This window comes from Fukomys damarensis, unplaced genomic scaffold, assembly GCF_012274545.1.
Source record: "Fukomys damarensis isolate Sample0158 unplaced genomic scaffold, DMR_v1.0_HiC HiC_scaffold_19, whole genome shotgun sequence".
NCBI classification, from domain to species: Eukaryota; Metazoa; Chordata; class Mammalia; order Rodentia; family Bathyergidae; genus Fukomys; species Fukomys damarensis.
Genome location: NW_022900931.1, coordinates 42,801,053 through 42,825,594, shown reverse-complemented (window position 1 = coordinate 42,825,594; position 24,542 = coordinate 42,801,053). Strand labels below are relative to the sequence as shown.

Below are 24,542 nucleotides of genomic sequence, written 5' to 3'. Positions count from 1 at the left end.
ATCTAAAAAAGGACAGGACAGAATTCTTATGAATTCCAGTCGCCTCTTCTACCGCCTGTTTGGGTTTTTGTTGTCGTTTTGTACCAGGGATTAAACTCAAAACCTTGCACTTTGGAGGCAGGCGCGGTGCCTCGGAGCTCAATCCCTGGCCTTGCCTGTTTTTATATAGAACAGTCAGCAAGGGAAGAACAATGTCCCTCAATAATGCAGAAATGCTTTATTTGCTTCCTTTCATATTCAATGAAAATAAGACCTCTATACTCAACGTGCCAGACTTAAACTATAAGGCATTCTTGTGTTTAAGAAGAAAGCATGAAGACTGCTAGAAAATGCTGAAACAGCAATTGTAAAGCTTTTATGAGCCCACAAAGCACATCTGAATGTATGGATAAGACAAGCTAATAAAAAAGAACCCACACTACCCAGCCTAGAGCCTCCCAAGGTCTAGATTACAGCCTTTCCAGGCCTCAACCTGAAATAATCAGATGTAAGAAATCCCCCCAAACATAAGATATTAATGGAGGACCGTGGGTCTTAACAGAACTCAAAATAGTTAAATTAGGCAGTATATGGCGCAGGTTGGGAGGTGTGGCAGCCCTTGCTACGGCGAGGAGCGTCCGGGGCAATGCCAGGTACTGGAAACATGAGAAAAGCATTAATTTTAGTGGTTTTGCGATCGAGCTCGCCTCCGCGGCGGAACCCGGGGCAAACTGCAGCCCAGGCCTCTATCCGAGGTCAATGATCTTGGAGGCGGCGCAAAAACTGCAGGCAGGGCAGGACCGCGCGACCAACTCTCTACAGAACAATATATAGTTAGGAACACTCACAGGTCCTAGCTACCCTAAATCCTTTCAGGAGGTGAGCAGTGCAGCGAGACACCCCGCACCTCCAGCTCCCAAGTTGACAGCCCCAGCGAAGCTCTAGTCCAGAAGGTCCCACTTCCGCGCAGGCGCCGTTGAGACCTGTGTATCCTGCCGAGAGCCGCGCCAAAACCAAACTACGGTGGCTCTGCTTGGGATAAATTCCTAACAACCCGATCCGAGAAGAATAAACCTGTTGGGACAGTTTTGGAAGGTGGCCCCGAAGGCATTTGGAGAAGGGAGTAATCTATAGATTTGGTAAATCTCTGTACTACCAGGAGCCGGAAGAGAATTTAATCTCTGCCTCCCAACTTGTAACCAAGAGTTGACAAATTGAGAAAGCGCGCCCTAAAACCCCGGCCCGGAAGTCCCGAGCCCGGAAGCCCCGCCCCGGGAGCCCCGCTGGGGGCGTGACCATCCGGGAGGGGCGGGGCCTGCTCCCCGAACTGTGAGACCCTTACCCAGACTGAGCTGCGCAGCTTGGGTGTGAACCTAGCGTGCAAAGGTGATCCAGGTGAGTGCTGGCACCTGCGGGCTGGCCCTCGGGAGGCACTTAAACTCCCTCACTGGGCGGCCGGTATCTCAGCCGCTCTGAGCTAACAGGATCTCTCCCTGACCCCTTCCCCTATCTGTAGACTGTGCTTTTGCATCCTCTGCTCTCTGTCCTCTTCCCCCTTTGCATTCTTTCTGGTGGAGTGGGTTTGAAGTGCCCGAGGGAGACCCTGCCTTGCTGTCTATAACGCGGCGAGATTCTCAAGGTCAACCCTTCCACAGTTCCCTCGTTTCCTCTCCTCTTGCTGTGCGGCCCCGGGGCTCCCCCTTTCTACCTTCTGGGGCCCACCCGACCTTGCCAGCTGCAGCTCGCGGACAGAGGCTGGGCGAGCGGGGCACTGTGCAGGCCCGATCGGTAACAGTGGTTTCAGAAGTGGCCTGGAGCTCTGTGCCCGCTGCGGATGTGTTGCTAGGATCCTTCGGGGAGAGCCTCAGAGGGAATTGTTTGTTTTCCTCCTTCCTCGCCAAAACATTATATTGGAACCTGTAAACGGGTGGTTTCCTTCCCCTGCGTTAGGGTAGGAGAATCCTCAGGGTGGGTGGAGGCCCGGAGGAGAATTTTTATTTGTCTCTTCCGAGGGTTTCCAAATATTTCCCTTCTTATCTGACGTTGCTGCTGAGAGGCACGGGGCACAGAGGTGGAGCAGCTGCAGGGCGGTGGAAGAGGCCGGAGTCTTGTTACTGAGTCATTCTTCTAAATTGTGGCTACTGCGAATACTTTCCTTGGAAGTCACGAAATTTACAAGTAGCCCGAGGAACAAGTGAGTGTGGGAAAGGAAGTCCAGGAAAAGCAACGACAGATGGTTGGATGGGCCAGGGAGGAGTGGGGTTTTACTTCCCTGGGGAAAGGGAGCGTCCTAGAATGTGAGGCTGCTTCCTGCTGCAGTTGTGTGGGGTGGGCCTAATACTGCGGCATTGCTGCGGGTTTTAGGGTGGGATCTGGTGGAAGTCACCTGAAGCCTGCAGTTTCTGGCAGCACCCAAGGTAATCCGGTCAGTTCCAGCCATGTTTTATTTCGGTCAATTTGGAATTAAGAGTATATTATCAGAGTCAGGGAATGGATAATATTTATCCTCACAGCAGTTAAATTTAACTGAAGACTTAAATAAAACTGCCTTCTAACATCCAAACAAATACTTTCACTCCTGGGAAGACAGTCTGTTAAGCTTCCCTCCTGACACAATGTTACAAATATAGAAAATTTGTCAAGTGATTTTTTTTTAAACCAATGTTACTATATATAAAAGTACAGTGATAGATACTGTGACCAACCATAGATCCTGCACTCCAGGGGCTTCCTTAAATTAGTAACAAACAAGAAAAGGGCTTTCTTCCTTCTTATTTAGATTTTCTCCTGATGGCCTAGAATTCTGAGGAAACACAATTTGGAAAGGGAACCTGTTCACTTGGAGGTTAGTGCAGACCAGAAAAATACATGAAAGAAAGGCTCTACCTATATCCGGAGGATGCTGAAAAGCTCTGGGGCTACCTGGATTGAGGCGGATGTCAGATCAATCTGTCAGAAGTAATTTAGTGCCAATGGCACATCTAAGTGTAGTCGACATAAATCCCTGTATTCATACCTAAACATTCTGATTCTGTATCCAGAACTCAGCATTATCTTCAGGGAGATTATTGCTCTGTAACATAAAATCTCTTATACAGTATCTGTTTATTTACCTGTCTAGAGTGAACTTGTTTATTAACCAGAACATGGGTTGTAAGTTTTTGGTGCGTTAGTCCACTTTAAAAAAAAAACAAAAAACAAAAAACAAAACTGATGTTATACTTCTGCAAACAATTGTGCCAAAGCTTCATTCGAAGTACAGGGAGGCATGGAAGGGTCAAGCCGTGTTTTTTGGGCAAGAGTCAGCAGCCTCAGCAGTTCCCTCACTAGATGGCTGGTACCCTAGCCAGGATTCAGCTTCTGCTAAGAATTAACTACAATCTACCTGCGCCTCTTGCAATCAAAGATCCAAGCGGTATCAATGTAACCCCTTTGAGATCTGCCCCTCTCCCTGGAAGTCATAGCTTCTTTGCCTTAGTTCCTGGGTATTGTTAGTGAAGGGATAGGTGTGTGGGAATCATGGTGTAGAAATGGAGGGCACATTTCTGCATTGCTTTGATCCTTTCCAACCTGTATGACTAAAGATTAGAGGAGGTGTTTGCCTTCCTATGATCTCAGCTTCTTCAGTTATACTGCACTGCTGGGAATGGGATGAAAATGTTCCCTTCTAGAGCTCTTCCAAGTTTTTTTTTTTCCTCCCAATTAAAAACAGGCTTTAATTAGTCACCGCTTAATGTTATGCTCAGGAGTGGGTCTGGAGCGGCAGAGCTGTTTCAAAAGAGGTCAGATGTTGTCAAACTTGCCCTTTGACCTTACTCAGGGACAGAAGAGCCAACAGTGAAAGCAAAGTAGAGACAACAGACTGCAGGGAGGCATGGGCGTCTAGGCTGCACTCTGCTGTGTGACCTTGGCACATGATATATCCTCTCTGATGCTCAGTTTCCTCGCCTGCAAAATGGAAGTGATAATCTGTCATAGAGATACTGTGAGGGTTTAAAGGAGGTAGGTGTGTTGATGAACTGCTTAGGACAGGTTTTTGATACATACTAAACTATTCGTGCTGATAAAAAGCACTACTACGAATTGAATTTTCTACTGCTCTTCCTCTAATCTCTAATACTGCCCTTCACCACGCTGGTCTCCTTTCCCTTTCTTACAAAAGGGAAGCCCACTCCTGTGTGTACCCTCTGCGCTTGGTGTTTTTTTTTGCCTGTTTTTTTCACCCATCACTGTTAATACCTTCTTGTCCCATTTTAAGATTGCCCTGTGTTGTTCTCACCTCTGCACGCACACACGCACACACGCACACTCAACTGTGCCTTCCGGAGGGCGGGAACTTCCTTCTCAGCATTGATAACCGTTGTTGCCCTCTGGGATCTTGAACGATGCATGGCATTTAGTCCTTCTATTTTTCTGTTTTGAGCCAGGGTCTTGCTTTGACATGAAGTTGTTGAGGCTGGCCTTGAACTTGTGATGCTCTTGCTCGGCCTCCCAGTGTGTTAGAATTACAGGTGTGTGCCACCATGCCTGGTGGGAAATAACCACGTTAGACCCACTCGCTGCTGTTGGGCCTCACCTGAATTCATAAGGAAGTCATTCCTTAGCTACTTGGACAGGTGATGCTGTTTCTACTCACCTGATTGTGTTTCTGTGTCATAATGTTACTGAGTATGTGGTGCCATTGGAGAGAATACTTTTTTTTTTTTTTAAAGAAAGAGAGGTTTATTTTGACTCAAATTTTTAGGGGTTTAGTTTGTGGTTGGCTCTAAGGAAGTAGAATATGGTGGAGGAAAGCCGCTCAACCCATAGCAGCCAGAACGCAGAGAAAGAAGGAAGGACCCAGAGAGGTGAATATACCCTTCCTTATGAATGTGCACAATTTATCTTTAAACCACAAAATAATTCAAGGATTTACATTTACATAGTTAATCGATTGAAGAATATGATGCTATTTACCGTATGGATTGAAAGGTAATTTGTTGGAAAACAGGTTAATGACGTATCTAAGGCTCTTTTATGATGCACCTCCCTCTTCCACTGCTTCATTGCATCGTGCTACCTATGTTTTTAATTCCTTCTCTGAAATGTCTTTTAAGTCTAGTGGTCATTTGAAGGTTTGATATTCAAACAAATTTTATCTGTTTAATTTAGAAATGGATCAGATGTGGCATTTTGAAAATGTAGGATAAACCTAGGAAAATCCTGTAACCCTCCTTCGCCACTCCCTTCGTGGAGACAGAAAATTACTTTTTTATTACATTTTATTATTTTTATGTTACTGCCCCCAGCTTCTTGGGTGGGCTCAGGAGGCTGGCGATAATTTTGAGGCCTGTTCCTTTAAGGAAAAATCCAGAGGTGGAAGGGAGGCTGGGCAGCTGGGGGTGGAGAGGCTTTGAGTGGACCCCGAGTTCTATGTCAGGGTTTCTTGAACTACCTTCTGCTGTTTGGGACTTAAAGAAAGTGCATTTGGTTGGTATAATCAAGCCAACCTTTAAAGTTTCCATCCTTCTGAGTCATTCTCATTAACTGTTGATTTTTGCCACGTTAGATAAGACCCTATATAAGAAAGATTGGTCCAATAGCACAGGCAGCTATATAAAGACTTCGATGAAGTCCTTTCCTTCTTCAGTGAAACATTGGAAAATGGGCCCCCGGTGGATCTGAGAATGCTTTATCACTGTCCCATTCTTGGATGCATTAAAACACACACACAGAGCAGTAGTGACAAATGGCAGTATGGTTTGAGAGCAGGATCACAGGTAAAAGCAGAGGTTACCATTACACGAGCTAGATTCTACAGAGAGGCAAAATCTGTCTCTGAAAAATCTGATTGCCGTTCAGAAAAAGGAGGAGCAGTAAAGCAGTGGCTCAAGTGTTGCACTATTTGAGGCAAGTGACCACACCCCTAAGGCCTGCCTTTTGTTCCATTTGTGCAAAGCCACTTGTGCCCTGGCGCATTTCTGTGGAGCAGCCAAGAGGGGCTTGGGTGCACGGTGATAAAAAGCTCCACCCCAGGAGGATCCCCTCAAGTAGTTCAGAAAGTTTTCTGGGAAAGGCTTCTGGAGTCCTGCCCCAGTGAGATAAAGCAGGGCTGTCAGGAACAGGAAATAGAGGGAAAGGTTGAATGAAGCATTAACACTAAAATAATTAGGATCCCAGGAGACTGGTCAGTGAGCCTCCTAATAGAGAACACCCTGGCCAAATACCTTCTACAGAAACCCTGCGTTCCTAACTCAGGGGTCAGAATAAAACAAACCTTGTGGGTGTTAGAGACCAATGCTTCCTCATTTGAAAACAGGACTCCTAAACTGAAACTTTGCAGTGGTGCCTGTTGTTTACTTGCAGCCCTTGGTGTGGGCTGGTTGCAGTGCAGTTGTGGCCCTGAGTGCCGTCCCACCCACTGAGAGACCCCAGTCCCCGCTGGTAGCAGTCCTCCATCTCTTCTCCCAGTAAACCCGGTGTGGCCTGGGGCTTATATAACCCACATCTCCCCTGTGTCAAAAATACCATTGCTAGTTCTCTTCTGCCGACCTCAAGCAAATCCTGTTCGGCAGGTAATATATACATTGGTGAATCTTTAAAGTTACAAATAGAAGTGCTGCTCTTTTTTTTAATAGAAATAATTAGATTTCTGTACTATTCTCAAAGGGGACATTCATGAAACCCTGCCAGGGGCATTGTATGTATATAATGGAGAAAAACTGAATGCTTCCTCCCTAAGGTAAGGAAGACAAGGGTGCCTTTTCTTGCTGCTGTTACTCAATATGCATTGGTTCTAGCAGGGCAACTGATGAATAACAACAACAACAACAATAATAATAATATTAAAAGGCATCCACATTGAAAAGGAAGTTTATTTTTGCATTTATTTTTGCAGATGATCCAATCCTCTGTGTAAAGTGCCCCTAAGATCCTGGGTCTAGCTCCTGCCTGTTCCTAGGCTGTTGTGCCCTGACTCTGTTCCTCTGCTGCATTCATGCAGTGCCTATAAAGAGTGCAACTAGGAGACTTTACATCTGCGCTCTCTGTTCTCAGCGTAGCCCTTGTGGAGGGAGATGCCCGCTGCTTTCACTGATCACTGTTCCAGTGCATGTTGGAGTAGCTCACTGATAAGCAGGAAAACCGAAGTGCAAGCATTCAAGGCAGAGCCTCTGCTGGGCCCAGTACCTTGCAGAAGACAAAGCCTAGGCCAAAGTCCCCTCGCTGTCTCTTTGGGCCCACGAGAGGATTGCCGGTGACTCAGCCCAGGGAAACAATCCACAGAGCTTGCTGTGCAGTATAAAATGAGCGCTCCCACCACAGGAGGCCATACGTGAGTTATCAGCAACTCAAGCCTTCTCTGGACGCTATCGCTAGCAGGGCACTGGTGTGGCCCAGGGTGTGGCCCCGCGAACTGTCCCTTCTGTGCACGCTGATACACACTCTCTTTGCCCTGGAGTCTAGGAAATAAAGACTCGGCAAATGGTAAATTGCTTTTTTAACTTGGCTGCATTAAGCTGAACCTTTCCTTATAGGGCAAGCCTTTATTGTTTTCTTACTTCCCTTCTGGGAAGAGTTTTTGTCTGTGTTCTGAGTTTCTTGTTAATTCATAATTATTTGTTGGGTAGTTTTCTTTTCTTCTCAGTATGAGCGATAGAACTCAGAGCCCTCACACTGAGCTACATTCCCTTGCCTAATGCTGTTTGTTTGTTTATTTGTTTTTAATGTGGGGACAGAATCACACTAAGTCTCTAAGTTGTCCAGGGGGCTGGGCTGGACAACTTCTGTCTTCATGTTCCCAAGAGTGCCGGGACTTCAGGCCCAGGCCACCACAGCCTCTTTCCAGGGTTTTGGTAGCTACTTTCTAGGGAGAAAAAGAAACATGAATTGGTTACATTCGCGTTTCATACTGCGCCCTGTAGCAGATGATCAGCATTACCTCATGGGTGCGGGTGCGGGTGCGGGTGTGGGCTGGGGGAGCCATTCCTGAAAGCCGCCTGAAGTTACCGCTCCCGTCCTTCCCGTTTCTGTACACCGTGACTGTGCGCCCTGTGCGTGACACAAGGCCAGGCCACATGGTCCCCTCTGCATGGGAGTTTAGTGGCTGTTGCAGTTGGCTGCTCTAAGTGCAGGTTGTGGGATCCCCCGTGGGAGTGCTTGGAGCGTTGGGAAGGGCTGTTCTGCCTTGTGGAAGGCAGCTTTCCGGGCTTTGTCCCTGTGCCTGTGCTGATGTCTCCACAGCTGCAGGGCCACCAGGTCTTCTGCCGCCTGAGCACCCACCCTGTCCCTACTACAGGACGATTACCCGCTCCTTTGCAAACCACCCACTCTAGCATCAGACTCGGTCCCGCTTCCTGTGAATGCTGTGGCTTTTCAAGGAACTTTGCCTGGCTCTGCCCGGCCCCATCCAGGGTCACACTCACTCCACAAAGTCTGAGGAGTCACGTTCACCGGGTGTGAGTGAAAGATGCTGTTACCACTTCCATCTCAATGTGTGCACACCTGGCAGATTGCATTTGTATTCTGAGAGGACTTTGGTCCTAAATACTAATTTTTCATTGTGGGGCAGCTGCCTTCTGAGTGCTTCTCGCCCACAACAGAGACACCTACCCAAGATGCTCTTGTCCTGCAACCTGACACCCTTTCAGAGCAGAGAAACGGAGGTCAACTTCTAGTGTTCTGGTCCTCAGTCTGCCCTCATCTGTCAGAGCTTCCGTTTCCTTTTCTGTTAAATGGGTCTACTTCAGAGTGAACTCCGACACAGCAACCCCACTGTGCCAGGGAGCCCAACACCCTGTCCAGGGTGAGGGTTCTGCCAGCTAACTCTGGACTTGCCAACTTGGACATACAGCAAGTGTACTTCATTTCTTCGGAAAAATTAGAGATGACTTCACTTTCAGTGGTCTCTTCAATCCCGATGTATTTAACTTCAGCAGCATCAGGGAGGGCAGAGGGCACACACACTATTACTTACAGTTATACTTTGATACTTAGCTGCTTTGAAACTTGTTGAATTTGGTACTTGGCACATTTGGACCTGAACGTTTTGTCCCAATACTCGCGTGCAAGCTGGAACTTGTTGGTATCATTGTCTCATGACTCAGTGGCTTTCCTGCCAAAACAGTTGGCTTGGTTTCTCTTTTTTGGTACTCTCAGGGCCTTACCAGCAAGTACCAAGGCCCCACTGTATTTTTAAGGAGTCCAGAATTATTCACCCTGTGTTTCTGTTCTGGTGAGTATTACTGTAGCTTCTTACTTGCCTTGATTTTCTAAACTTGGGGAGAGAAGGAAGGTGAGAGCCTAGGCTTCCAAGGGAGATAGAAGCCAGACATTTGTCAGGAAGTTTATTTTTCTGTACTGGGGACTAAACCTGGGGCCCTTTCACTGAGCTACATTCCCAGACATTTTCCCTTAATTTGTTTTTTGGGGTTTTTTTGTTGTGGTGGTGGTGGTGGTTATTGTTACTGTTAATTGTTTTTTGGTACTGGGGATCGAACTCCTGACCTTACCCTTGAGAGGCAGGCAACAGCACCACTGAACTAAATCCCCAGCCCAGCCCTTAATTTTTTTTTTTTTTTTTTTTGATGGGATTTCACTAAGTAACTCAGTTGCCCAGCCTGGGCCAGAATTTGTGATTCTCCTGCCTCAGCCTCCCAGAGTGCTGCGATTACAGGTGTGTACTCTACACACGGCAGGAACCAACATTTTAACACTTCAGACAGGGACCTCCTTGCTTGCATGTTCTGAGCAGGTGGTTTAAGATCTCTTGACTGACTTACTGTAACAGTTCCTGTGTACCTTCCCTCACTCTGACCCCTCCTCTACCTGGTGCTCAGAGGCTGTGGGGCAACCAGCCCTGGCTGTCCTTGACATGGTGAGGGCTTCCTCCCACCTGCCTAGCTGTATTCTCTCTGATGCTGTGTGTCTTTCCTTTTCCCTCTTTCCTCCTGGGGCAGGACAAAAGTTTAAATGCCAAGCCCTGTAAAGTGAGCTGAAGTTAGCTTTTTCTCCAAACATTTTATTATGACAATCTTCAAATATATTTTTTTAAAAAGTTGAAGGAATTATACCATGACTATCTATACAGCTACCGCCTAGATCTGCAGCTGTCATTTTGGTCTACTGGATTATACTGTCTTTCTTTCAAAAACAGATTTCAAAATAAGCTGTAGACATCAGCTTGGGGCTGGTTTTGAAGCAAAGAACGAGGAGCAGCCTGGGCTCCCCAGGAGCCCAAACCTGTGTGTGTTGGCAGCGTTGCAAGCTCAAGAACCATGTTCAGCTTTCAGAGCACTTGAGCTGAGCCTTTCCATGTCCTGCCAGTGTGAGGTTTCTGCCCCTGGACCAGGGTCACAGGGACTCCTCAGAGTTCCTGACCTCACTGTGGCCCTTGTCAAAAGGCAAACAGCATCGAATCATTTCCCTCATGTCCTCCCTCCGTGTCTCTCTCTCTCTGTCTCCCGCTCCTCATATCCTTTAGCATTTTATCATATAAAACATTTCTTGAAAATGCTACGTTTAGTGACTATATCTACAACCATTGCAACAGTATAGCTACATCTTGTCGATCCTGAGTATAAAAGAAACCATGATAATGTGATTGAGTGCCTCTCTGGGAGTATACTACGTATCTGGATAATTTTTAAATCTATTACATAATACACAGTAATTCTCCTGCTGACCCCTTAGCAACACCCCTTTCTTATCTGTTGGTTGCCCTAGCTGGGAATGAGGCGTCATGCCCTGTACGGCCTTGTCCCACGGGATACTGCTGGGGACAGTTGCCCCATCACGGCCTGCTTTCTCCACAGAGCCAACATGGCCGTCCTCTCTAAGGAATATGGTTTCGTGATCCTGACGGGGGCCGCCAGCTTTGTCATGGTTCTCCATCTCGCCATCAATGTTACCAAGGCCCGCAAGAAGTACAAGGTGGAGGTGAGTGGGAACACGGGCCTGAGCTTTTGTCCAGACCCACGGGCTTAGCTGAGAATTTGTTTTCAGTCACAGAGGGAGAAGTAAGTTGGTGGTGGTGGATGGTGGCAGTTTCAGAAATGTGCCTGTGAGAAATTCAGCTCCTTTGTGTCCGGAAAGAGGTGGGAAATACAGGGACCCGCTGAGCAGTAGTTTCCATGTTGTTTCATTTTGTCCTTTCTATAGAAAGACCAGGAAGCTGGAATTAGAACAGTGTGCTTTGGGCTAGCACGGTTTGCTGGTGAGAGAGCTATTTTCTAAAGATTAGAGGCAGCTTTGTTTCCTGAGGTGCCTCTTTAAAGATGGTGTCTTCAGGTTATTTTCCTGTTTTCTAGGTAGAAAAGAGATGTTAAGCTCTGCCCGGGCGTAGACAGTAGACACGGGAGGGAAGGCTATTAAATACTTCCGTTTGTTCTAGCTGATCTAGCTGGGTGGGATAATTTCTAAAGTTCTCCCTAGTGAGCAATTAAATCTCTTTCTGCTTAGCAACTCGTAATGAGACTCCCTCACTGGAGCCTCTTTTAAAGCTTCCTTATCTACTTTTGTCTCTTTTTCTTCTAATGGATACTTCCATTAAAATTCTCACGTGTTCAATTATTTCTTCCCCCACTGGGGGGAATCTTACAAGGGTGTGGCGCTTGGTGACTTGGAAAGCAGCTGTGTGGCATGGTGTCTGGGATGTTTCTGAAATCCTGCACTGATGCATAACATCAGGGAATGGCCCTGAATGTCCGACCACAGCGGGGAACTCCAATTTCTAGATATTTAATGGAAACATTGGCCTCGCTTCTGTGAATTGAGAACTCTGTGACTAAATTTTTGGGGGTGGTACTGGGGATCGAACTCAGGACCTTTCACTCGCAAGGCAGGTGCAGCACCACTGAGCTAAATCCCTGGTCTGTGACTACATATGGAAGCAGAATCAAATGATCATCTGTCAAGGGTTCTGTAGAAGATGGCTTGGAATATATCATCTTCAAGGTTGATCTGAACTCTTAACACTGAGTGCTACTCATGTGCTTTATTTATTGAAACAGTACCCTGTCATGTACAGCACAGATCCTGAGAATGGGCACCTCTTCAACTGCATTCAGCGGGCCCACCAGAACACGTGAGTGTCGCCCTGCCGGGTACCAGAGGCATCTGCAGCGGAGACATTGCCTGTCCAGCGCCTCAGCCCTTGGCGCTCCGAATTTGCTGAGTGAGAGCAGTGACAATTATGGGCATTGCATTAAAACAATCATTAAGGCCAGGGCCGATGGTGTATACCTGCAATTCCAGCACTCAGGAGTCTGAGGCAGGAGGACCACCACCAATTCAAGGTCATCTTGGGCTTCATAGTGAGTTCAAGGCCAGCCTAAATTATTATCTCGAGACTGTCTGGAAAAAAAAAAAAAAAAAGGATGAATATTTAGCAAAATATAAGGTTTTTAAGAAGAAGGAGATTTCTGGATAATCTTTTCAGAAATGTCAGTAGTGTTTCATTAAAGCATCTGCAGCAGGTCTCACCTAAACTGATGTGAACTTGCTGCCCTAGAGAGCAAACAGTTTCTGTGAGGAAACCCACCATGGCCAAGGCTCCCTCGCGGGGTCATCGTGTGAGGCCCTTTTCTGTGCATGTTCTGTGTTCACTTCCACTCTTGGGCAGAGTGCAAGAGGCTGGGATCAGCAACCAGGGCGTCTCCCTCTTGGCAATATTCAATTTTACTCTCGGGTTTCTACCTCGCAAGCGAGAACGCGAAGGTACTTTGGTTCTGCATAGGCACTATTAACACGGGGGCACTTTTTCAAAGCTCCTCTCTGTCTGTCCCAGGTTGGAAGTGTACCCTCCCTTCCTGTTCTTCCTGGCTGTTGGAGGTGTTTACCACCCGGTGAGTTTCTCCAGGGGCTGCTCATCTATTTGGGTCCAGTTCACTGAGCTACTGTTAGGGAGGGGAAAGGAAGTGAAGGCCACATGAGCATCTTCAGGGTCAAGGTGCATGTAATTAAAGGACTTAATTGCTCCTTACAAAGTCCATTAAAGGTGAGTGACAATTCCCCCCATTTTTTAACTGAGCAGGGAAAGCCCCTTGGATACTATTTAACTTTCTGAAGCCAGAGAATCAGACTTTGAACTCAGGTCTAGCTGATGGTAACAAATTCAAGACCATGAATGCTTTCATTCCCCATATTCACTCATGCAAGTAGCAAACATTTACTCACCTGCTGAGCAGTGATGAAAGACGCAGAGGCTGGTTCCTTGGAGTTGCCTTTTAGTTAGGGGTCGCACACAAACAGAGCATAAGTGAATAATGGGTCCGTGAGACTCTGGCCAGTGCACAGAAGCAGACAAAGCAAGGAGGTAAAAGGAGTGTGGAGAGGATGATTCTGAATACTTTGGTCAGGGAGGAAGGTCCGACCCAAAGGGTTATGGGTAAGCAAAACCCAAAGGAGGTGAGGGGACCAGAGTCTGCAGCATCCCGGGGGGAAGATCCAGGCCCAAGGTAGGGCCAAGGCAGGAGCCTGCTGGTTGGTTTGGTGAGCAGCAGGGGGGTTCCAGAGAGGAGGGAGAGAGGGCAGAAAGCAGCAGGGCAGACATGGGGCCTTGGAGCCACCCCCACCCCAGATTTGGTGTCCACGTCAGTTTATGTGAGCCCGATTAGTTGCCGTTGAGGTTTTGTCTTGGACAGAAAGTGTTGTCCTTTCCCCAGGCTTGACTGTCCCCTGAGCTGAGTTCTGAGCAGAGCTCTGCCCTCCCCACACATTTCCAAGTCTTGCGCAGGTCTCGGTCGGCACCTGAGAGCTTTGTGCCTTTGTTAGTTGGATGCTAGAATGGCACATGTAATTCGTGACCTGGAGGACCTTTTATATTGGGTTTCTGTGTCTCTCTCTTCCCTCTTCCCCCACCCCTGGCCTCCTGAGCACCCCCATCCTGCATCATTCCAAGGACAGAACCTGTTACTCTTAAACTGATAGTGATTATACAGCACAGTGTGATGGATTACAACTGTAATCCCAACACTCAGGGAGGCTGAGGCAGGAGGACTGTAAATTCAAGCCAAGCATGGGCAGTTTAGCCACTTGGCAAGACCCTGTCTCAAAAAATTAAAAATTAGAGATGCAGCTCAGTGCAGAGGCCTTGAGTTAAAAACAAAAACAAAAACCATCCAGCAGAGAATACAAGCTTATAAACAGTACCTGGGAAGACTGCAGTGTTCACTTTCAGTTCCTCTTCTGGCTAATATTTAACTTTACCCAGAATCAACTCCAACAGATAACTCCTGTGACATAGTAAGCCCCCAACACCGATAGTGCCCACACCTCGCTGTTGCTTTATCTCTTACTCCTTCCTTCTGGCCCAGTGGAGCCTTCCATGGATGGCACCCAAATGGAAGGATTTCTCATCTCAGCTTTTTACTGTCTTTTCTCAAGGGACCCCATACCAGCACATGTTCAAGTGTTCCCAGCACGATACACTCTCCCGGGCATGGGCACTACCTGCATGCAGCCCCTCCCTGTGGGCAGCTTCCACACAGCAGCTGGAGTTTGGGGTCAGCTTTCTACCCAGAGGCCCATTTCAGATGCTATGGCTTTGCCTCTAGTCCCGACTCTTGGTCAGTGTCCCTCCTCATCACCCTGAGGCCCCCAGGCCTGCCTGTTCCCTTCCTGAGCACTAGCACAGCTTCCCTGAGTTCCTTGAGACAAACCAGGAAACTCCTTCTGGCCAACCTGCCTAGGCCAGTGTTGAACTCTCAGGTGGATGAACAGGTTGTTTTAGGTACTTTTCTATCATTCCTGAGACAAACCACCCAATATCCAAAGTTAAGGGAGGAAAGGTTTATTTAGCTCATAGTTTACAGAGGTTTCAGCCTGTAATCAGCTGGCTCCAAGGCAGGGTGACATGGCAGACAGGCATTGCAGAGGAGAAACAATTCATGGCAGGCAGAAGAGAGCAAATGCAAGCAAATGCAAGCAAATGCAAGCAACTGCACTTGCCCCCTTTCTATTCTTTGTATTTTATCTACCCAGGGTGGGGCATCCTTAATCCTAGCCAGAACTAAGCCAGACCTAACAGTGACTCATTTAGTAATCACACACTCTTAATCCCAGCATTATACACCCTAGATCCAGTCACCTCTGGAAAGCCCCACCTATGACAACACAAGGCTTTGGGGGGGACATCGAGACACGGCTGTAACACAGGTCACAGAAGGATCACAGGTGTTTGACTTTCCTCACCGAGACTGCTTAATTCTCCCTAACTTTGTGGCAGGTTATCTTGGCAAATCTGTGAAATTATTTTCTTTAGTAACACATTGCATTAACCCTAGGTGTTAAAAGAGACTGCCTGTTTCTCTAATACAGATGCTAATGTAGCCCTTTTATCTCAGCGTATAGCTTCTGGCTTGGGCGTGGCCTGGATTGTTGGACGGGTTCTTTATGCCTATGGTTACTACACAGGAGGTAAGCACATGTTGGCATCTGACCAGGGAAATAAACTTAAAATTCTGTGCTGTTACATTATGCTTCTCAGCAGTACTTAAACGGGGAAATAGCCAGGTGTGGTGGCTGATACCTGTAATCCCAGCACTCAGGAGGCCGAGGCAGAAGGATCTTGAGTTTGAGCCCAATTGAGGCTACATAGTGAGTTCAGTGCCAGCCGGGACTACATAGGAAGATCCTGTCTCACAAAACTAAAGAAGGGGAAGGTGGAGGGAGGGAGGAAGGAGGAAAAGTAGGGAAGGAAAGGAGAAACAGCTTGATACTTAATGTGAAAAGTTTTTTATGTTTACTGTTTTTACTAACTTTTGAAGTATAACCAGGCATTTTGTATGCAGGGCATGGAGGTGCACAGCTGTAATCCCAGCACTTGGGGAGGCTGAGTTTGAGGCTAGCCTGAACTCAAGACCAGCCTGAACTTGCAAGACCCTGTCGCAGAAAACTAAAACACAAAACCTTATTTTTTAATTGAGCATTTTTCTTGGGCCAATTGCTATTCTGTAAACCTTGCGTATGCTTTTTACCCTTTCAGCAGTAGTAGCATAGATGACAAGATCCCATTTATAAACAAGGTAACTGAGACGTAGGATGGAGGCTGTAGGTCAGGTCACACTGCTGCTAAGTATAAACCAGTGGTATGAAAACTGGGCAGTCTTCAGCACTAACAACTACGATAAAGGATACACCCAGGAGAGAGGAGAAACAAGACAGCTGTTGTTGTCGAGACATTTCTAGGTGTACTTCTTTGAAAAAGAGGGAGACAACTTTCAAATGTCTTACAGCAAAGTTGCTGTAGCCACTTTACCAGTCCAACTATTTAAATACAGGATGACCAAAAATTGCTTTTTTTTGTCAATTTTTATAAGATAACAGGCAATTTAAAAATGAGAATTTTATCACATTTATTCAATACAAGAATCGACTGGTTGAGTGACACCTGCCCTAGCAAAGCTCGGTGTAGTCAGCAGTAAACGAATCACTTCCAGGTGACATTTAGGATAAACTGTGGTTCACTGACTATTATCCCATAATCTTGTAGGAGCCAAGGCAAACTACTGTGACAGGTTACTATGTGTGCAGCTTTTCTTCCCCCCGGGACTGGGGACTGAACCCAGGGCCTTCACACTGAGCTACACCCCCATCCTTTTTAAATTTCTGAGACAAGCTCTCACTAGGTGAAAGGCTGGTCTTCTGCCGCCTCAGCCTCCCAGAATGCTGGGTCACAGGCGCGTGCCACCGTACCCAGCAGCCTCCAGCACAGTAACAGTCTCAGAGTAGAACTGGTCAACTTCCTAAGGCCAGTCTGTCAGATGTACACCCAGATACCGTGGTTGAACAGCTTGTGGACGTTCTGGTAACTTTGCTGTCTTCTTTTTCAGATCCCAGAAAGCGGTATCGAGGATCCGTAGGGACTATTGCCCTCTTTGCCCTGATGGGCACAACTGTGTGCTCTGCTTTCCAGCATCTTGGCTGGGTTAAATCTGGCCTGGGCGGTACGCCCAAAAGCTGCCATTGAAGAATTATAGGGGTTTAAAAACTCTCATTCATTTTGAATGACTTACCTTTATTTCGAGTTAACATTTTTTTTTCTAAATGTAATAAAAACTTATCTGGCAACAGCCTCATACCTAAACCTCCTGACTCTTGCTACTCATTTCTTGTTGAAGAGGCTCCATCTAAAGTACCATGAGAAGAGCCTTAGGTACCAAGTATCCCTTCCCCTCCCCCTCCCCCTCCCGCCAGCTGGCTTACACTGTTGGGAAAAACCTGTTGTGGTAGTGTGATCATAACCACGCTACAGCAGTGAAAAATTAAGGACAGTTTTGGAGCTCTAATTAGCTACCGTCTCATCACTTGGTACTACTCATAAATAGAATAAGAATTTTTTTAAACAATCCAAGATTATGTAAAACCTGAAGCGACAGGCTAAATAAGAAGATGAAACAATAGAGATAAATGCAAATTTCCACATTTGGATTCAAAGATTTGGTTGCAAATAGGGAAGAATACATTTATGTGCAAATGAGGAAGGTTTTTGTTATTTGGAGTACAATACAAATTGGCAAAATAAGATAGCTGTTCCGAAACTGAAAGTGCCTGTACCTACATTAGAGGAAATACTGGATCTAGATCTGTGCTGTGCAAGAAAGTAGCTGTGGCTTCGTTACTTTTTCTCATTGCTGAGACAAAATGCCAACACCCAAAGTTAAAGAAGGAAAGATTTGGCTCACAGTTTGTAGAGGTTTTAGCCCATAATCAGCTGGCTCAAAGGCAGGGCAGCATGCAGAGGAGAAATAGTTCATGGCAGGAAGAAGGTAGCAAATCAAGCAAGCAAGGGGCCTTAACAGTGTTTTTCTGCCCTTTTAGGTTCTCTCTAGGTTACCAAGACTAGGGCAGTGCCAAACTAATCAGTGCTCTGACTTGGTAATCACCCACCTTTAGTCCTAGCATTACACCGTGAATCAGTCGCTCACTTGATCCAACCACCTCTGAAAAAGCCCCAGCTATGGCCACATGAGATTTTGGTGGGACATCTACACACAAGCTATAACGAGCTACTAGCCACATGTGGCCGTTCAGAATAAAATTTAATTTTTTAAAAAAAGGCCCCCAAATACCAGTTCTTCATCTGCACTATCCTTATTTCAAGTGCTCAGTAGCCAATTTGAATGACAGATAGGTTTGAATCCAGGGCTGACTCTAAAATCCAAGCATATTTCATTGGACAACTGTATTGCTTAGATTCACAGGTGGGGCATTTAAGGATGGAGCGCTATGGCCATTGTGTTAGCCAGAGAAAAGAACGGAGAATAACAACATGAGGAAAGGTTTAATTTGGTTTGTGGTTCTAGTTCATGGTTGGCTGGCTGCAAGGCAGGACATCATAGTGGAAGGCAGGGGAAAGCTGCTCACTTCATAGAAGCCAGGAAGCAGAAAGAACAAAATGGGGAGGGACTGTGGGCCAGATACAGACCATGAGGTCACACCCCACGATCCACACATTCAGCTGGGCCCATCTCCCAATGATGCCATCAAATTAGGATGAATCCATTGACGAACTTGGCACCCCCATGCTACGATCATCATCCAAAGAGCCCAGCGGCAGTCAGCCACGGCTTCCATACAATGAGCCTTTGGGGGCCACTGAAGATGGTCAACCTTGGCCAGATGGCCATGCGGAGTCTTCCGGGCTTTTGGAGAGTTAGGACTACGTCAGCATAGACTCCAGTGGGGTTCATGAGACATGAGACATTTTCACTGGTGTAGAGAAAAGCTGGGAAGATGAGGACTGGTTCTCATAAAGCTTTGATTTGCCCTCCTTTTCACAGTCAATGTTCCACACCAAGGTTTAAACTGAATGTATCCTTACTGTATTTGCCCCGTGGTAGCCATGTGCCCCGTGGTAAGTCTATTCACTTCCTAAATCTCAGCTGGCCTAGTTCTTAAGTGGGGTATAGTAATGCTACTTGTATAAAATGCTTGAGGATTGAACAATGCAGGCACAGTGCCTAGGAGGGGGCTGTGGGCTCGGTGGGACTCAGCAAGCAGGTTGGCCTGTGTTCTGAGGATGCCCAGCTTACCTGCTTCTCTTTTCATCCCTGTCATGTCCTTATAACTTAATAAAATACCAGGCAGCCACTTCATACCATGTCTCTTAAGCCACACTATCCAAAGAACTTTCCAACATGATGGAGATAAGCTGTATCTCCATTGTCCGACACAGTGACCAGTCCCCATCTGTGTGTTGAATACCTGAAATGCAGCTAGAGCAACTGATGAGCTCATTTAGTTTAAATTTATTACACGTGGCTAGTAGGACCCGTACTAAGGTAATACCTGTATCGGTTCTCAGCCTCAGCTGCCCATTATTTTCACCTGGGGACCTTTTCAGACTCCAGATGCCCAAAACAATTAAATTAGCCTCTCAGTATTTTTAACTATGGTCTCTGAGCAACTCTAATGTGCAGCCAAAGTTGAGAACCACTGCTCTAAAAGCATGCCTGACAAACGATTGTGCTTATAAACCACCAGAGGGTCTTATTAAATGCAAATTCAGAGCCACAGATCTGAAGGAACAAGACGCAGAGAAGCAGGTGCTGCTGGCTCCTGGGCCACACTGAGCAGTTTCCATCCCGTTTCCATTCCAGTGAGGGGAGATATAGATAGGAGGAAAGCAACTTCAAATAGCAATGCATGTTTTGGGATAAATGAAATAGGGTCATAGGTATGTACTGTGTCTACTTTCATTTTAAGGAGGTGGATTTTTAGCTTTTTGCTTTAAAGGGTCTATAAGGTGAAGCTGTGGAGAAAACATGCTCTAAGGAGAAGAGGGAACAGTAATTCTGAGGTCCCCGAGGCAAGAACAAACCTAACAGAGGAATGAGGACTGAAGAGAGGCACAACGTAAAAACAGAGGGCAAGGTCCATGGTCGAGGCAAGAAGTCTAGATTTTATTCTAACTGAAATTAAAAGCTGTGGCAAGGTCTAAAGGATGAGATTGATGTAATGTGATTTCCATCAAAATCATGCCTAATTAATGATCTGATTTTTTTATGGCTCTTCACACTATCATCTAGTTGCTAATTCTTTTATTGCCTTTGATGTCTACCCCACATACACCTTGCAAAGTAAGACAAAAACGTGATCTGTAGGTATAAGAAGAAACTGATTCCTTTTTATTTGGGAGGAAAGCCCAGCTCAGATGATAACATCTCAGAGAAGCTGAGACAGAGACCTGGACATTGTTTACAGCAGGCAAGTACTTCGGTGGTCTTACAGACGTTTCGATGAACGACCGCGAGGGGTGGTGTTCAAATTTTACCAACCTTCATTCTGCTAGATTCTTTTGTCCTTTTTCTTTTTCATCGACTTTATTGGTACTTTTTAAGTACACAGTACAGTTACATTCATGGTTGGGATCTTGTACCTTTACATGACAGGTCTTGGTTCTCATTTTTCCCCACCCCCCGGCTCTCCCTTCACCTGCTTCATCCTCCCCTATTTACAAAGACTTTGTTTCCATTTTTCCTGTTTGCTTATTTTTTCTTTTCCCTTATTTCCTTTCCCCTGCCCTTCCCACTTCCCCTACAGCTTTAGCCCTTTTCTTCCTATTTCACATTATCAGTCATACAATTTGGATCTTATTTACACTTTTAGTTTTTCACACCAGAGAAACTATTCGGTATTTACACATGCGTGTCTTATTTATTTCACTTAAGAGTATGGCCTCAATATGTATCCATTTTCCAACAAGTGACCTAGTTTCTCATTCTTTATGGCTGAGTAGTGTTCCATTTGTAGAAAAACCACATCTTCTTTATCCAGTCTCCAACTGTGGGCAGTTGGGCTGTTTCCAAGTTTTAGCTACTACAAACTGTGCTGCTATAAACATGCATGTGCAGATATCACTGTGGTATGATTCTTTTAATTCTTTTGGAAAGATACCCAGCAGAGGGATGGCTGGGTCAAATGGAGCCTCTAGTCCTTGTTCTCTGAGGTATCTCCATATTGATTTCCACAGTGGTTGTACCAGTCTGCACTCCCACCAACAATGGAAAAGGGTTCCTTTCTCCCTACAACCCCGCCAGGATTTGTTATTGGTTGATTTCTTGATAGCAGCCATTCTTACTGGGGTGAGGTAGAATCTCAGTGTTGTTTTCATCTGCGTCTCTAGAATGACCAGTGATGTTGAACATTTTTTCACGTATTTATTTGCTGCTTTTACTTGTCTGAGAAGTGTCTGTTCATTTCAGATGCCCATTTTTGAATCCGGTCTTTTATGTTTGGGAGGCCTGATTTGTTGAGTTCTTTATATACTCTAGATAATAGACCTTTGTCTGAGGAGCAGTTGGTAAAAATTTTTTCCCACATTGTAGGCTGTCTCTTAGCTCTGTCGATGGTTTCTTTTGCAGTGCAGAAGCTTTTTCATTAGATGAGATCCCGGTTGTTCTTTGCACTAGTTCCTGTGCTACTGAGGATTTGTTCACAGTCTTTTCCTCTGCCAATGTCTTCGAGAGTTCTGCCTAACTTATCTTCCGGCAAATTTAGTGTTTCTGTTTTAATATTTAGATCTTTAATCCTCTTGGATTTTAGTTTAGTACATGGTGAAAGATAAGCATCTACTTTTAATCTTTGGCAGGCTGAAATAGTTTTTCCAACACCATTTATTACAGAGGCTATCTTTCCTCCAGTGAGGGTGGTTGGCTCCTTTGTCAAAGATGAGGTAGCTGAGTATTCTGCCAGATTCTTGCCTTATGCAGCACCAGGACCTCTAGCACAAGAATTGAAGTACAGCAGAGCATTTGGGTCAATTTAATTACGAACTGTGCTGTAGCTAACATGGGTGTGTATGTATCACTATGGTATCATGCTCCCAATTCCTTCAGGAAGATACCCAGAAGGGGAACAGCTCGGTCCAATGGTACCTCTAATGCTAGTTTTCTGAGGAACCTCCACACTGACTTCCACAGTGGTGGAAACAGTCTGCACTCCTATCAGCAGTAGAGAAGGGTTCCTTTCTCTCCACTGTCCCTCTAGCATTCGTATGGATTTCTTGGTAATAGCTACTCTTTGCCGGAGTGAGATGGGATCTCAGCATTGTTTGTTTTTCCAGTGTTGTTTTAATGTGCAGCTCTCAAACAACCAGTGATATAGAACCCTTTTCATATACTTGCCATTTGTACTGCTTCATCCTGTGTGCATTCATTTCAGATGCCCAAACAACCCAAATGCCCGTCAACCAATGGATAAGAGCTAAGGTTCTTGGGGCCGGGGATTTAGCTCAGTGGTTCTGCCACCTGCCTCCCAAGCACAAGGGCCTGAGTTCGATCCCCGGTACCAACACCCCCCACTAAAAAGATATGGTTCTTTTAGACAACAGAGTACTACTCAGCCAAAGAAGAATAAACTTGCAACCGGTCTATGTAAACTGATGCACCTTGAGACCATATTCTTGAGTGAAATCGACACACATGTAAAAATCAGTCTCTCAGGTGTGAGAAACTGAAACTGTAAATAAGCACCAAAATGTATTATAGATACTGTAAAACAGGAAGAAAATGTTCAAGAGGAAAGGGGAACTAGGGAAGGGAGAGGGGGAAAGGAAGGGAATAGTAGAGGGGGGAAAAAAAGACATTTCCCAGGAAAATAGCTGGATAACACAGCTTCCCAAACACAAGGAGACCTGGACTCTTGCTTAAGTCAGTGTTTCCCTCAGTGTGTTCTATGTTTGGATCTGAAACGTTCCCCACTCATTGGCCCCCAGAGCAGCAGTGTTCAGAAGTGGGGCCTTTGGATGTGACTGGATCAGAGGTCTCTGACCTCATTAGTCCACTGACAAATTCAGTTTGATGGAATATTGGGAGGGGACAGAAACTATGAAGTGGGCCTCTTTGGAGGAAGCAGGTTATTGGTATTGTGCCTTGGAAGGTCTGTATTACACCTGGCCCCTTCCTCTCACTCTGCTTCCTGGCTGCCATGAGGTGAGTAGTTTCGTTCCCTCACCCCCTTCTGATGTTCTCCCTCACCACAGGCCCAGAAACAATGGCGTTAGCCAACCATGGACGGAAACCTCTGTAAGCAAGAGCCAGGTAAATCTTTGCTCTTTTATCTCAGCATTTTGTCCCAATGACAGAAAGCCAAAAGCCAACAGAGTATGTTTTGTATGTGTTAAGTATTGTAAGTGGTCCCTATATGTGACTGCTTCCTTGGGAATTGGGTCTAATTTTTTATATGTAATGGCACAGTCCAGGTCTGTCATATAACCTATGCTAATCCTCTTGCTCCAGATCGTGCACAATGCCTAGTACAGCATAAATGCTATGAAAATAGTTGCCGTGCTGCATTGTGTGCAGAATAATGATGAGGAAGTCTAAACGTGTTGAGTATGCTTTTTGCGTGTGTGGTGCCAGGGCTCGAATCCAGGCCTTGCACATGTGACACAAGTGCCCTGCCACTGAGCTACATTCCCACCATACTGATCCATTTTTTAAGTTTCAAATATGTTCGCTCTGCAGATGTGAAACTCATACATATAATGGCTGGCTGTATTCTTATGAGACACTTCATTAACAGGTAACTTTTCTCAGGTAAACCCGTTCAATTCTTTAACTTTGTGAAATAGCTAATGACAGCTGGAACACACTTTGGACCACGCAGGGGTGGGGTAGGCTGAATAATGGCTCCCACAGTCATGGCTCCTTCTTAATTCGCAGAACTTTTTCTGAGACAGGGTCTCATTATGCAGCTCAGACTGGCCTTAACTCACCATGTAGTCCAGCCTGGAGTTAAACACGGAGATCCTCCTGCCTCAGCCTCTGAAGTGCTGGGATTACAGGTGAGTATCACCATGTCTGGTCCAAAACTTTTTTGAAATCAATCTATCCATCCATCCTTCCATACTTCTATTCCCTCTTCCTCCTTTCCTCCCTTTCTCTCTCTCTTGCTTTGATACAGGGTCTCGCTATGTAGTTTAGACCAGCCTTGAACACACGATGTAGCCCAGGCTGGCCTTGAATGCTAAAGCATTGAGGAGACCTCTCGACACAAACCATGACAAGGTTGTTTACTAACCATTCCCTACAGGGAGGAAGAGAGCAGGGCCACTGAACAGCCTGAACGTCACAAGGGTCTGACAGCTCTGCCAGGTGGCACCGCCTCTAACATGGGAAGAACAAAGGGTGGATGCCCTGCGTGCTCACGGCTCCCTCTGCCCAGTGCTTTCAGCCTCCGTCCTGCTCCAGCCCCAAGATGTGAGGAGTTCCAAAACACACAATAGGATTAACAATGCGATTTTATTTCCACTATACTACACACTGGCATACAAATAACTTGTCCATTTATTTTTCTATTTTCACTTCCAATTTGTGCATTTAACAGGAACTAAGACAGCAAGCTATAGTTCCAGGACTGGAGACACATTTTCTTCATTGCAGCAGAATGGAACCAAAGTGCTTACTACAGCAAGTTCTGACCCCTGCAGAATTTGACCCTGTCAGTATCTAATCTTTTCTCTGTTCCAGTCGTCAGCTTTCTCAAAGGAATGATAAGAGACCAAAAAAGAAACAAAGGTAAATGAGTAGAAATTAGCGCTACTGATTCTACTAGGAATCTACAAAGGAACAAGGTCCTTAGCT

At 46.0% G+C, this 24,542-nt stretch overlaps 1 protein-coding gene and 1 long non-coding RNA gene across 3 annotated transcripts; both read left to right on the top strand.

Moving 5' to 3' along the window:
- Positions 1 to 1,250: 1,250 nt before the first annotated feature.
- On the top strand, positions 1,251 to 17,037 carry Mgst3 (microsomal glutathione S-transferase 3). Of its 2 annotated transcripts, none has more exons than XM_010633926.3 (6): positions 1,251 to 1,374; positions 10,770 to 10,893; positions 11,967 to 12,040; positions 12,743 to 12,800; positions 15,300 to 15,372; positions 16,788 to 17,037. In XM_010633926.3, exons 2-6 carry the CDS (start codon positions 10,777 to 10,779, stop codon positions 16,922 to 16,924), a joined length of 459 nt encoding a protein of 152 aa, XP_010632228.1. In that variant the 5' UTR covers positions 1,251 to 1,374; positions 10,770 to 10,776; the 3' UTR covers positions 16,925 to 17,037. The 2 variants fall into 2 exon arrangements, with proteins under 2 accessions (XP_010632228.1, XP_010632229.1); XM_010633927.3 differs by lacking the exon at positions 1,251 to 1,374 and adding an exon at positions 2,037 to 2,173.
- Positions 17,038 to 23,708: 6,671 nt separating this feature from the next.
- On the top strand, positions 23,709 to 24,484 carry LOC117286851. The gene is made up of 2 exons (XR_004517982.1): positions 23,709 to 23,743; positions 23,992 to 24,484. It is a non-coding gene; the product is annotated as an uncharacterized LOC117286851 (long non-coding RNA).
- The last annotated feature ends 58 nt before the right edge of the window (positions 24,485 to 24,542 follow it).

Bases quoted from the DNA above. Each gene is read 5' to 3' on its own strand.
- Mgst3 (XM_010633926.3), top strand. From the start codon at position 10,777: ATGGCCGTCCTCTCTAAGGAATATGGTTTCGTGATCCTGACGGGGGCC. The intron at 12,041-12,742 runs GTGAGTGTCGCC...TGTCTGTCCCAG, and splicing joins CAGCGGGCCCACCAGAACAC to GTTGGAAGTGTACCCTCCCT. The intron at 12,801-15,299 runs GTGAGTTTCTCC...CTTTTATCTCAG, and splicing joins TTGGAGGTGTTTACCACCCG to CGTATAGCTTCTGGCTTGGG.